This window comes from Anabrus simplex, chromosome 3 (assembly GCF_040414725.1).
Source record: "Anabrus simplex isolate iqAnaSimp1 chromosome 3, ASM4041472v1, whole genome shotgun sequence".
NCBI classification, from domain to species: Eukaryota; Metazoa; Arthropoda; class Insecta; order Orthoptera; family Tettigoniidae; genus Anabrus; species Anabrus simplex.
The window spans coordinates 465718998-465733655 of NC_090267.1; the positions used below are offsets into that span (position 1 = coordinate 465718998).

The following is a 14658-nucleotide window of genomic DNA, read 5'->3' on the forward strand; positions in this document are numbered from 1 at the left end:
ATTGATATTTGAATTCAGCGCGATTTGTTCAGGTCAAGTCACTAGAAGCGCCACCATCGAATTGTCTCCCATTTTAGCAAGGCGAAATCCGTAAAGGCTCGGTTGTATAAAACTTTTGATCTGAGTTTAGAGAGGAAAAATGGCTGCCAGTCAAGTTGAACCTCGATTTTCCGTTGTATAAACGCTAATCTAAGATCACCTCGTCTTGATCTAAGTTCAGATTTGACTGCCGAATATTCGTCGGTTAATCTCCTTGAACTTAGATCATTATCATTCATATTAAACACTGAAGTAGATCTGAAGACTTGAGAAGTGTTTTCTTGTATCGTATCTGCGTTAGAATACCGTACCTTAATAATATCGAGGTGTGTTATAAATATATTGAATGCTAGTAGTTAAATAATATTGCTAAAGATCGCTCGATTTTTTCAGAAGTGAGGTTATGTGAATATAATATAAACAATAGCCTACTGCTATACCAACATGTTGTTACTTAGTTTTCTATTATGTTTCAAGTTTACAAAACAAAGCATATATATTTTCTTTAGCAGGGATGTCAGATTATTCCGACTTTTCGTCTGATGAAGAAGAGTTGATTTTACAACGAGCTCCTCGCGTCTTTCGGCACAGACGGAATCCGATTATTGAATTGTGTGAAATGTTCAAAATAAGATTTCGTTTATCGAAAGATTTTGTGGAACGACTGGAACTAAAGTTAAGGGACACACTACAAAAACCTAGTCAAATAAATTATCCCCTGTCGCCCATGTGTATGTTCCTAACAACTCTTAGGTTTTATGCTACAGTAAGTTTTCAAATGGTTGTTGGAGAGCTCTTTAACATTGACAAGTCAACGGCTTTCTCTTTCAACTTTGATGTCACCAAATAGGTTCTTTTATTTTCTATTATATGTTTGTACCTTGATAGTACAATATCCACCAGATCGCCCTTTTCTTTCTGTGTGAAGTTCCTTCCATGTTTACTTCGCGAGATTACAATATTATCTTCTTCTCCTCCTTCGACAGTAACGGCAATTTCATATTTCATTTGTTGACAGTCACGGCCAGGTCAATCCCACTATTTAAGTATTATCCAACGGGCAGAGCTATTTCGTATTTCATTTGTTTTGCGGTGTTGCCACGTCCAATTTTTTGAACTCCGATTACATTTGAACTACACATGTGTAAACCGAGTTCAGTTTTATACAACGCGATGAAGTCGTAATCTCAGTTCATTTTCAGAACTAAGTTCTTAATTGATCTCCAGTCAGATGTCTTTATACAACCGGGCCTTTAAGTGTCGCGTATTGTCTCTACTGTATTTGGAACAGGTCAGACGTACTGCAAGGCGTGCAGTTCATACAGAACCTTATGGGTGACCCTTAGCCACCTATCGGAAGAAAGCTGTAGTTAGGTGTGCTCTCCTAGGGCCGATTGAATAAACATCATTGACTGGAGATCAGTTTTAATCTAAGTTCAGAAAATGATCTAAAGTCAGACCGGTATCGTGTTGTATAACACTGATCTAAGATCAACGAATCGAAGTTCAATTTTGATCCCAGTTCATATGTGAGCGCTTGGCAACAGCGCAGAAACAGCTGAGTATTGCGAGTCGCGTTGAGCTGTGTGAATCTGTTTTCCTTCGTATTGTGTGCCGAGCAAGAAAAAAAAAAAAAAAGAAATGAAGAAAAACGACTGAAATGAAGCAGAAAAAAACGTTCTAATTTTTCCGAGGAGGGCAAGGATGTCCTAGTTAAAATCGTACCGGGCGAGATGGCCGCGCGGTTAGGGGCGCGCAGCTGTGAGCTTGAATCCGAGAGATAGTGGGTTCGAGCCCCACTGTCGGCAGCCCAGGAGATTGTTTTCCGTGGTTTCCCATTTTAACACCAAGCAAATGCTGGTGCTGTACCTTAATTAAGGCCACGGCTCCTTCCTTCCCTCTCCTAGGCCTTTCCAATCCCATCATCGGCATTAAGACCTATATGTGTCGCTGCGACGTAAAGCCAATTCTAAAAAAAAAAAAAAAAAAAAAAAAAGAAAGGCACGAGGAAACCTCACTCCTAGCCCCATACTGAGACAAGGGAACCATCTTTACACAACCTCAAATGTTCTTTCTATTGCTGACCTGGTTTCTTTATGGGCTCGATTATAAACTCGGTCTGCAGCTGTTTCGGCATGGAGTACTGGAGTCAGCAGGTAACGACAACACTGATAGCCATTGTCTCCCAGGAGTATGCCTTCTGGAATGTCTCCTGTTTCGAACTGAACATGCATTCGTAAATTAATGAAGATAGCTCCAGTATCTGGGCTTTTGAGAAGATTAAGATATATTGTCCGTAGGAAAGTTCTACTTACAGTATATTACTCACTCATCCACAGTCACTTACAATACCTAAACGTAATTTGGTCTCGTTGCAGAAAGACAGTCCTTCATGAACTCATGGTAATAGAGCAATCAAAAATATCTATAATCTTCCTTTTGACACACCCACTCGAGTCCTATACGCTAATAGTAAAATTATGCCCTTATCTATGTGCACTGCTTTTAGATCATCAATATTAATTCACAAAATTAAACTAAACAGTGTCCTGCACGATAGTAACTACACCCTGAATTCAGACATTCATAATTAAAACACACGACAAGCAGGTGACATAGCTCTCTTTCAAATACACTCAAATAAGTATGGCAACTGTTGCTTTTTAAGTTCTCAGCCATTAAATCATATAATCATCTTCCAAGAGATTTAAAATCAGTTTCCAATCTGTCATCTTTCAAAATTAAATTAAAGAAAGTGCTATAGAATCAGAACCTAAGTAGATGACTTTCTTGATAAGACTTTGTTTAATGGTAACGTAAAGAAAATATTTGGAGTAACGTTCATTATAACAAATATATTTATTTGCAGCCAATATATATGTATCATAGTCATTTTAGACGCTAAACAAATTGTATTGTACAATTCCTGTATATGAGCCTTTGGCTCGTAGGAATTATTTAATAAAGTAATATATAATATATTGCTATCGTGAGCAGATCCTAGCCATCTTGCTACGATATTTAGGGATCTGAGCCGAGCATCACAAATAACTTGAACATTTAACGAAAACCATCCATGACGATTCCTATAAACTTCTGCGTTATCACCCTCAGTAGATATTATAGGTATGTGGGTAGAATCTATAGCGTCTAGAACACCAGGGAAGTGTTGTACACCGAAAAAATCACGCACGATTTTCCTCACGTCAATTTGTGATAAACTCGTGCTTCAGTGCAGAAATAAGATTAGATACACGATGAATGGCTCTGCAAACTGCCGCCGCGTCTACATGTAGTAAATCACCGACTAACTGAAAACTTCCCGTGGCAAAGAATCTCAAAGTTAGTAATAATATGTGCATTGGAGAAAAATGTTTGGTTCTCTTGGTAGGTTTAACTAGAATATCACGCAACCTGAGTTCTAGCTGTTCCACGGTATCTTTTCCCAAGCGACCCCTCAGTTTAAACTACTCAATTCTCCCATAGGATTTCCTCTTTCACAGAACACATGGGGGCCCGCCGAAATTAATCATTTTCATCATGAGAAGATATATCCGAGAAATAAGAGTAATCAAACATCTGTAAAATACTAACGAGATAAGATAATAACGTACCGGTAAGCAATTTATCGAGATTGTGTTATAGAATTATTACATTACACTGCAGTAAAAGAAGCGTAATATTGCTTATATACGGACAACAACTATAGCTAGCAATGTATGAGGTTAGACTTCAGTGTATTTTTTTTACCATTTATCGTAACAACACAGGTAATATTTTATTAACAATCAGCTGTTCTTGTATATCAAGTAGAAAACAACTCCTTGAACTAAGATCAAAGAGTTTGATCGGAGAAATTTCTCCAGTCAAAGTTGATCTTAGTTCAGTGCGAATTCATCTCAGATTAACGTTTATACAATACAAATGTCCAAGTTTTACGTGAACCGATATCAATTTCGTCTCTGATCTAATATCAAACGGTTCATACAATCGGCCCCTAATATTCTGTCGTTCACAGATCTACACAGGGTTGCCAGATCACCAGCAGCTGTATGGGTAGCGATCTTTGGTTCGATATAAACACTCAATATGAAGGATGGGATCGCTAATCGCTATATATTATTGTTATATCTTTCACTGTGGTGGTTCTGCAGCTCTGCTGATCGTATTATGGAGCCGCGTCTGCAAGAAAATGTGTTATCGTTAAAACTGAAATATACCCGGGAATAAAAATACAGGAAATAAGAAGTTAATTATACAGTATAACTAGTTAGTCTTAACTCACTTAACTCATTTGATTTCAAAATTTGCCCTCCTGTTTTTCATTGATGCAAAATGTTGGTACCGGGTGAGTTGGTCGTGCGGTTAGGGACGCGGAGATTTGACCTTGCATCCGGGAGGTAGTGGGTTCGAACCCACTGTCGGTAGCTCTAAAGATGGTTTTCCGTGGTTTCCCACTTTCACATCAGGCAAATGCTGGGGCTGTACCTTAATTAAGGCCACGGCTACTTCCTTCCCACACCTAGGCCTTTCCTATCCCATCGTCGCCATAAGACCTTGTGTCGGTGCGACGTAGCCTAAAGCGAATTGAAAAAAATGTTGGTTATATTGTGGGTTGTCAGGTATGGCATACCATTGTGGCATGGATGAGAAATTAGCGTTGCGAGAGGAGAGAAAGCAGGAATGAATCATCTCTGCAGAGTGGCGCAATCTAACGGGGACATTTGAGGTTGTTTCTGGATAAGGAGCTTGCTGGGCTCGTGCAACGCCCAACGACCGATACTGGCGAGCGTGCTACTTGATGCTACGTGCAGACTTAAGCTCGTCCCTGTTGAAACTACAGTACATTGCACCGCGCTGTTCGCTTGGGAGTTGCCGTAGGAAAGCAAACTCCCTGAGTTTGATTCGAAGCCCGCAGCGTTTATTGGTACTTTACAAAGCATTAGTACATCGAATGACCAAAGATAGTTGATTTTAACGTGTTTTAGAATATTTGTTAAGTTTATTAAACTAGAAAATTAGAAGAAAATATGACAAATGAAATGTAAAATTACTGAGAATTTGCAGCACTGCCGAGATCCAGTTAGATCTTTTCACAGGCAAGCATAGATTCTTGTAACATACACTTGAGTTACATCTAAATCACTCGATACTGTGTAATATGATGGAACATCAACATATCTGCGTCTTCCCTAACGACAAACTTATTCTCAAAATGGCTTATGCGAGCTACTGTTTTATATTATGTTAGGTTATATTCTGTTACGTTAGGTCAAGTTAGATATTTCGCACGACCAGCCTCTCTTTTTCTGTGGTACAACTGAATTTATAGTTACTTGTATGGAAAGGATAATAAACTAAGAAAATCATGCATTCTACCTAGCATGGATTTTGGACATCAAAATTGAAATTGTTTTGTGTTTTCCAGTAAATTTGATTCTTTCTTCGATGATATATTCTTTATAAAAGGCAACTATATAAGAGAAATTATCATAAAAAGATTTTTTCTGGATTTTTTTAAAACATAGGCAGATCCACTTTCTAGGGTCTTCATTTAGGTATTTTGGTGTTTTATTCTGGGTTTGTATTTTTCTTTCCATTTTTGCTTTGACGTCATTGAAAACATATTTTAAAGGAATTACGTTCAACAAACAACAAAAGATTAAGAAAGTTGTGTTTAATTTAATATTAATATCTAGAGTCTAAGAGACACCGTGATACCTGTTACGTTACAAAAATTTGAAGGTTCTTACCTTCAACCTTACTTCCGCTGTTAGTGGCGTACCCTTAGCTATGGTTCCAACAATACCTTTTCTCTTCTAACATCTGTCACTGGACGTCACTCGTGGGTGGCTACCAAGGGTCTCCATCTGAATCTATTATTTCTTCTACTCACCAGTATCTGTCTTTCCCTTATTCTTCAGTGGTTGCAATTTTCCTTGTTATGTTACGAGGACTTTCCACCACCAACCAAGATAGCGAATAAAGTAAATGAATTAATATATTTTACATTTTTCTCACCACAGCCAACGGTCGTAGCCGTGTTGAAACGCCGGATCCCGTGAGATCTCCGAAGTTAATCAACATTGGGCGTGGTCAGGAGTTGGATGGGTTGCCACGTGCTGTTGGTGGGGGTAAGGGAATGGAGGAGCGGAAAGGAACTGGCCACCCTACCGCACGTAAACTCCGGCTCAGGAACCCCCTCTGCGGAGGTTCGGACCTGCCTTCGGGCAGAATAACCCCTACCTTACCTTTTCACCATAGGCAAGAATATAGCATCTCTCAACATCAAATTGTCTTCTGTGTTATTCTCTTTATTTCAAAATATTTATTTCAATTAATCACTCTGCTTCATTTTACTAAAAGATTCAAGTTCGCAGGATATAAACAAGGGCAAGTCATATAACATCTGGCTAGCATATAAGAAACAACGTCTTCCTCACTTTTTACACCTATTCAATTACATACGACAAAATTACTACTATCGTGATCACAACTCGTACCTAAGGTTCTTGTTAAATGTTTTAAATTATTTATTTAAAGAGGACCTTACCTCGCCACTCCGAGGACTGCGTAATTTTAAATACTCCTATATTGAATTAGTCGCGGAACACACCAAATTAGCAAGGTACGTGCATAATACAAATCTTGAAAATGCCGAATTATATTACTTTTAAAACATGCGACATCTAAATACTGTGAGCATTGATATGACTACCGAAGAAATATTATTCTTTAATAATCAATCAAATATTGTAAAATTTAGATATAAAAAAATCGAGTTTACGTTTCAGTTATTCTTAAAATTTCGCTCTGTAAAATCTTCTTTGCAGTTTGATTAATACAACTGTAAGTCGGCTTACTTCTTTTTTTTGCTAGTGGCTTTACGTCGCACGGACACAGATAAGTCTTATGGCGACGATGGGATAGGAAAGGCCTAGGAGTTGGAAGGAAGCGGCCGTGGACTTAATTAAGGTACAGCCCCAGCATTTGCCTGGTGTGAAAATGGGAAACCACGGAAAACCATCTTCAGGGCTGCTGACAGTGGGATTCGAACCCACTATCTCCCGGATGCAAGCTCACAGCCGCGCGCCCCTAACCGCACGGCCAACTCGCTCGGTCGGCTTGTTTTTAAAACCTCTTATATCTGTTTTACAAAAGTTGGGAACCAAAATCAGTTTTATCCAAAAATTCAGACTTCAATCTTTCTTTGTATATTTTAACATTTTTTTCAACTAGCTTTGTACATTTTAACAAACCTTCGACAAATATTTGGGGAATTCATGAATTGTGAACCCTTCTAAAACATACATTGCATCACATATTGTATTTCATTTGCAATCCTCTTCTAAATACACGTGTTTAATATTTATGTAATAATACTCTCTGCCTGTTAGATCATGAGCTCGGAGCCTAGTTGGATCCTCATATAGAACCACTAAAGGATATGCGGTTATAAGGAAACATTAAAACCGACGTAAGTGCTTTAATGAGGTGTGCTAAGAATGATGAACAGTGAGGTAGTTCGTCATTGCTCTCCTTACTAGTCCAGAAAGGGCTATTGCAACACTACTGACCCCACGAGTAACACTTTTTATATCATACAGATCCACTATTCGTGCTCTGGTTGTCATTACTCAGTATCACCCATATCTCAGCTGACTCAAAACTGTCACACCCATAAACTACATTGAAATAGAAGCTATATTTTCTGACATCGTACCAATATACAAATGAAAAAGTATCTGGTGGGGATATAAATCCGTTCGCATGCAATCCATGCAGAAGGAATATTCAACCTGGGGAACAGCAACAACTCCGTCCGCACCGTTAAGTGGCTATGCATACCTTCTAGGCGTTCTAAATGGCAATAAGAACGGACTTTTTTCCCCGCCAGATACTACATCAATCAAAAAATAGCAACAGGCACAGTAATACAATAAGTACATAACAATGCAGCTCCCTTACATTTGTGGACACGACCAATACGTATGATTAACTTTTCATGTCGTATGTCAACATTCCACAAACTTGCCAGATTTATTAGTTTTAAACTAACTTCGAATTTTATATTTACGAGGTTTAATGGCAACCTTTTAATCCAAAACTCGCACCGAGTTTAATTTAATTTAAGTATTAAATAATTACGGTAATTTAATTACAGATTAACAGAGGTTATCTTTAACACCAGAACTTAAAAGTAACAAAAATTAGACTCTTAGAGGCTTTAAAAGCTGGTCGAAATATATGCTATTTTTCTATACTGCATCCTCTTAAGCCAATTCACAAACTTTTCACGTATGTTTTAAAGCAAACGTCCATCCTGTGAATTCGAAATGGTTGCCCGCGTCTGCCTTAAGAAATGTTATCAAGTGGATAAATACTTACAAAAACTTGGCTCGTAACTTAATGTATTAGTCAAAATATTTTAAAGAATTAATTGAGTAACTAAATTATAATGAATTCAACTTCTATAGCCTTGTTTTATTTCTCCGTCCTCAAATAAATTCACTTGCACTTTTACAAAAACTTTAGAAAATCTTCGAAAGAGATTTTAACGAGTAAATTTTTTTACCATGATGACATTTCTTGTGCATCTTCCAAAATCTTCGCTATCATAACACATATGTCATAGGAAACTTCATTTTACAGTATAAATAGGTTAATTCGAACTTAAATCATTCGAACATTTATCCCAGTCCTTTATAGGTAGATCGTGGGGACACTTGGTAAAATATCTTCTATTAATTGCAAACGGATTAAACGAAAATGGCCAAGCTTTTCTACCGAGGGACAAAAAAATGGAAGTGATTACCTGTTTCAATCTATAAATACACCTGAGTAGTTTGCACTCATCACGCTAATAAATTCAAAGAAATCAAGAAAATTACCAGCTGTTAAACAAGTTGCGAAGGATTTATAATATTTGTAGTGTCATGATTGATGTGTATTTTTCTTTGAAATATTCTTTTGATTAATGTCATATGAGTAACATCGTTTCAACGCGCATTAAATCCATCTATGGACAAAATTCACTTTGATTCAATTTCGTTCCCATACTGTGCGATACGCGTTTGGTTCAAAATGATGTTTTTCTGTGCTAAACTTGTCTCAAGGTGTGAGTTTGATTCAAAATGCATTGAGTCCGCTTGCTTAGTCGGAACAAAGTGTAGTCCATCCAAAAATGAATTTGCACACTTTTGCGAGGTGCAAAACAGAGCAAGGTAATAATGTACCGTTGTTGTTTACATATTAAGAGAATGACTTTCGGTATCTTCAGAACTAAAGGTTACATTCTGTGGCAAAATTGGCGAGAAATCCGTGGGATCCCGCAAGAAGAGATGGAGTAGATTGAATAAGCGCATGGTAGAGTGTGAAGCTATCCATGGTCCAGATATTGTAGAACTTGTGTGTAGTGTGTAGAATACAACCTGCCAAAAAAGAACGACGTAAACAACTTTCTAAAGCAGAGATTTGGTGGCAACTGGTGGAGCAACGATTCATTGCAGTTCTGTTCAAGTATCGCTGATAAGGCGGATGCAAACAATGGTGATAACGCTGATGCTGACTTCGACACGTGTGACTGAAACGATGAAGAACACGGACTTCAATACTGTAGGAGAAAATGTATGAAATTATAATGTCGATGTTAAGTTAACAACTTCCGTATATTCATTAGGAATTCAGATGCAAGCTTTTTTAGTTTTAATTGATAATTTGAATGTTTATTTTTAATTATTATATAATTTCATGTTTAATTACTAATGTTGAATTTAGTTTGTGCGAATAATAAAATAAATATTTCAACAGATGTATGGTTTAAAACTGTTAAGTCCTTCAGTTCGGTGCAAAAAGGTACTTGTCCATATTATGTTTCTCTGGTATACAGGCTACACATAATGAAACATGATTTGTTTCTCCATTATCATAGCAATACTAGAATACATTGTTGAAAAGAGAGTACGTGGAATAATCTATGGATAACTAGGTCAAGAGGTCAGCTTAAAAGAAATTTGTTTTCTGAAGATTCAGTATAGACTGAAAACAGATTAACACATGACCATATTTCAACTCAATTTATGTCAGAACATGGAAATTTCGGGTCATATTTTGAGAGCTTTAGAATCAATATCCAGAAGCCCTACACTTGTGCTTGTGAAATGCCACAAACTGTTTTATCATCTTTTATTTGACTCTCCCATATTTGAAAGAAAGATATGAATTAGTCATTCACTTAAATATATGTGATATACAACATGAAACCCCTTTTGATGCTTTATTTCAAAAAGTTGCTGTTGTAATGCGTTTGCTAAATTTCTCTATTTCATTTACAACTCGTCCCAGTTTAGCATTTTGTTGTTATTTTATGTATTATTCTAGTTTTTATCTATAGCCCTCATATACCATGTGTAAAATATGGTTTGCACTTCGATAATAATAATAATAATAATAATAATAATAATAATAATAATAATAATAATAATAATAATGCTTTGTTGAAAGCTATGTTTTCCGTTTTCATTTTAAAGTTTACTAGTTCGGGCACAATTGTTTTTCTGGTTTGCTGCAAAGTTAGTATTTGTGGACGAACTTCTTTTTGAAACGATGCTGCTCACATACAGTTTTATGGTCACTTATCGTTTCGCCATATTGTACTGTCATTGCAACTCCAGAAAGCAGAAGGTCTCGTGTTGAATTCGAGACGCAGATAATTGCGGTGTGATATTGTTTAATTCGAACTCTGAAATCGATTTTTTCTGGATTATTCAGAGTGGAATTAAACAAGTTCTACCGTGCCCCTGTCTCTCTTTAATTTCATAGGTACATGTATGCACAGAAATGGTGTCTCGACAAAAACAATCAACACTGCCCCACTCCAGTACTGGAAAGGACAGGAGGGAGTGAACGGGTAGTGCTATACATCCGCCACTGTGCCTATTTCAATCACAACAACCTTGTAGCGAGCTGCCTACCTGCAGCAATGCGTTAAACGAGGAGGTGGGGAGACGCCATACTTTGTTTATATCGGGACACCATTTCTGTACATGCGTGTACCGTTACCCCCATTTTCAGTACTGAAAGTCTTCTTTTAAGCTCCACTTTGAATAACGTTCAGTAGACTTCGAACAACGTGTGATAGCTCTAAAAGCGTCTAATCTATTCTAATAACTTTAATATCGCCCGTTTAGCCGAACAACGGTCTGTGAAGTGTTGCTAGATAATGTTCTAATACGAACTGAGTTATGAACTCAGCAGTTGGCAGTATGATGAGAAGTTGGATCTGCTTGAAGGAGTGATATACAGCTCTTTCAATTTCAGGATCTTTTCCCTCCTATTCCTCTTCATCATTCTTCTGTTTTCCTCTCTTCCCAAGAAAGGAGGAAGTAAGACTTAAAAGGGTAATCCATGAACGTTATCACGAGATGTATCACCAACTCAGCTCTCCTGGTATGTACTTATCAATGAGAGACTGGTAATACGGGGTAAGATCGTCAATGTCTGGAGTCTCGTCACATTTTGTGTACAGATCGAATTTCCTGTAAGAGAAAGGAAAGGAATTACATTTGCTAGCTTATAACTAGGGCCAGGAATTTCATAATAATAAGCTTTTAGGATTTTGGTTTAGCAGAGAGCTATGCTCCGCGTCTTTAGAAGAAAATATCGTCTGTTCACGAGTAAGACTTCTCAGTTAAGTTTTTAATTTAAGGCGACACTCCGGAGATAAAAACATATTTTTACCTAATACATGGATTTTCACGAAACTTTGTGGGAATGCCACCTACATAAAAGTAGAGATATCACGAATATTTCTTTCGTATACAATTAATAGCTTTTCCAAAATAATTTTTTTTAAATTTTTAATTCCATTTTTTCACGAAATTTAAGTAACATGTTCATGTAAATTCGTAGTTAGGTAGATAATACTTATTTTAAAAGTGCTACTATCGATTTTTCTGTACATAATTTATATAAGGAGATATATCGTACTAAAGTTTGTGTAATTTTTACGTTTTGACTTAAAAATCCCTACTACTTGAAAAATTCTGCAATCAAAAATTCCATACGTAACTGTGATACATATACCATACAAAGTTTGTTACATTTGGCAGAATATTATGGGAGAAAAATGATATTTAAATGTAAAATTACAATTGGCAAACAAAGCATTATTAGTCACAAATTGTTTGAATTCAGCGAAATAACGTTGTGACCAGAAAAAAGAAACTCAATCCTTTGAATTTCAGTCATTAAAAAATTCACCAAAATGACCAAAATATCGATGTTTATCTCTGGAGTGTCGCCTTAAGAATGTTTTACCATTGGTTTACGCCAGGGCCTCTCAACCGCCCAAAATTTCACGCGTGCATGCCGAGACGCAGAGGTTCCGTGCTCCGTGCATCGGCCCGACTCGGCTCAGTTCGGACCAGCGTTTTGTCAGGGATGACTCGGCTAAGCTCGGCTCAACTCTGCTCGGATGGTGGAGCGCTGCTTAGTAAGTGAGGAAATGGGAGACAGGCGGAGAGAGCGAGACAGGTGCAGGGAAAGAGAGAGACGGCGCTACTGGTTGAAATTCAGGCCTGCACTCTGGTCGACCTAGCGAAGTCATCTTTTGCACCCTGCACCGGTGTATGCACCCTGAGAGGCCCTGGTCTACAGCAAGTGGTACTTTCGCTTTTTTGTTCTATCGTATGTGGGTGTGAAGTAAACAGCAAGGTCATCAGACGAATCAGGGACAAATGCGGTAGAAGAAATAACAAATAAGAATAATGTAACGCACATCGAAAGTCTAACAGGATAGAAGAACAGAATAGAGCTGAAGATGGAAAGAAAAGTGTATAGAAGAAAAAATGATTTTGAGTCAGGTGGGTGGGGAGTGAAAAGAAGTGTGAATAATACGGTAATAGGTGTCACAGACCCTCCTCCCCACCGACAACCGCCTAACTCACACTCTTTTTCTCGATGTAGGCCTATTTTGTCTTAGTTGAAACTTTCCTAACTTCGGAGTGGAACATCAATAGTCATTATTCAATTCATGTCTTGGCGGATAAAGGCCCAACTGGCAGGCCAAAAGGGGGAATCGCCTGCTTTTTCAAAGAGAATCTCGCACCATTCGCTATACAACATAAGTCAAAGAACACGTTAGTAATACGAACAAGGCAGTGCGTACTTATATGTGTTTATTTTCAACCAGAGTTTACATCCACAGATATTATAGAAGAAATAGGTAACTGCTTGAATATGGTTACTAAGAACGATCCCATCATCCTAGCGGGCGATCTCAATTGTCGTGTAGATACAGAATTACAGAAGTCGAAAGAAGTTTTGAGCTATCTAGAAGAAGAAGGGCTAATACTAATCAACAAGAAGGAACAGCCGACATATATATGCTATAATGGCATGAGTACAATTGATCTTGTCTTCATAAATTCTAGTATAACCACCAAATGTCAAAGTGTTATCATGGAAGCTGAGAAGAAGCATCTGCCCGTGAAAACAACGCTGCTAATAAACGGTATGAGGCACAGTAAGAAGTTACAGCCTTTAAAGTTGAGAAGAACATTGGACTTAACAGTACTAGAGGATTCAGACAACAAAGCAATAATCGATACACTAAACAAAGGGACTCTGAATCAGGCTGCTTTAAAACTGGAGGAAATTCTTAAGAAGGCAATACCTCCTACAGTAATTAACAATAGAAAAGCAAAACCATGGTTTACAGATGCATGCTACAAAGCAAGGAAAACAGCTTTGACAGCCCTGCACGCAGCAAAATTGCAGCGCACGAAAGAACGACTGGAGTACTACGCTAATTTAAGAAGAGAATATAAAGCCATAGCTAAACAAGCCCGTCAGACGTTTTTGGAAAAGGAAGAAAAACGTTTAATTGAAGAGGCTACTCAGGACCCTTACAAAGCTTTGCGTCCTAAACAGCCAAAGTTTTCTCGTAATATACCAATGGATGTCTGGGAAGCGCACCTTCGTGCAATTCTTCAGGAGAGGGACACGCGGCCAATCAATTTTTATGTCGATCCAACAGTTATCCCGAATGACTCAGAGAGATTTACGCCTAAAGAAATAGAAGAAACTGTTAACAGCCTAAAAAATGGGAAAGCATGTGGTCCAGATAACATTTATAATGAACATTTGAAAGGGATATTCCCAGTGTTGAAAGAATCCATCTGCCAGTTATTGAATGAATGTTTACAACAGGGTAGGATACCAGACAGCTGGGCTAAGTCCACAATAAAAATGATGTACAAGGGCAAAGGTGATACAGCAGACCCTAATTCGTACAGAGGAATTGCCCTGGAATGCACTCTCTTAAAGACACTGACTCAGTTAGTATGTAAGCGCCTCACAATATTAATAGACGACAAGCTCCCAGATTCCCAGTTTGGCTTCAGAAGAAGAAGATCAACCATTCAAGCAATCGATTGTCTACAGCAGTATATTAATGAAGCCCTCGCAATTCCAAAGGGAAAACTTCATGCAATCTTTATTGATTATTCTAAGGCTTTTGATACGATCAATAGAGTTATTGTATTAGAGAAGTTGCGAAATATCATCGGGCCTAGTTGTTATCTTCTTCCAATCATCAAGAATCTCCTTACAGATAAC

General features: G+C 37.7%; 1 protein-coding gene across 1 annotated transcript in view; it reads right to left on the minus strand.

The window, feature by feature from the left end:
* Nucleotides 1-6902: 6902 nt before the first annotated feature.
* LOC136866524 (inositol oxygenase) overlaps nt 6903-14658 on the minus strand; it is a 53831-nt gene continuing 46075 nt past the window's right edge. Inside the window, exon 7 of the mRNA XM_067143571.2 lies at nt 6903-11576. Coding sequence (XP_066999672.1) covers nt 11468-11576 — 109 coding nt within the window. The 3' untranslated portion in view covers nt 6903-11467. The remainder of the gene's footprint in view (nt 11577-14658) is intronic.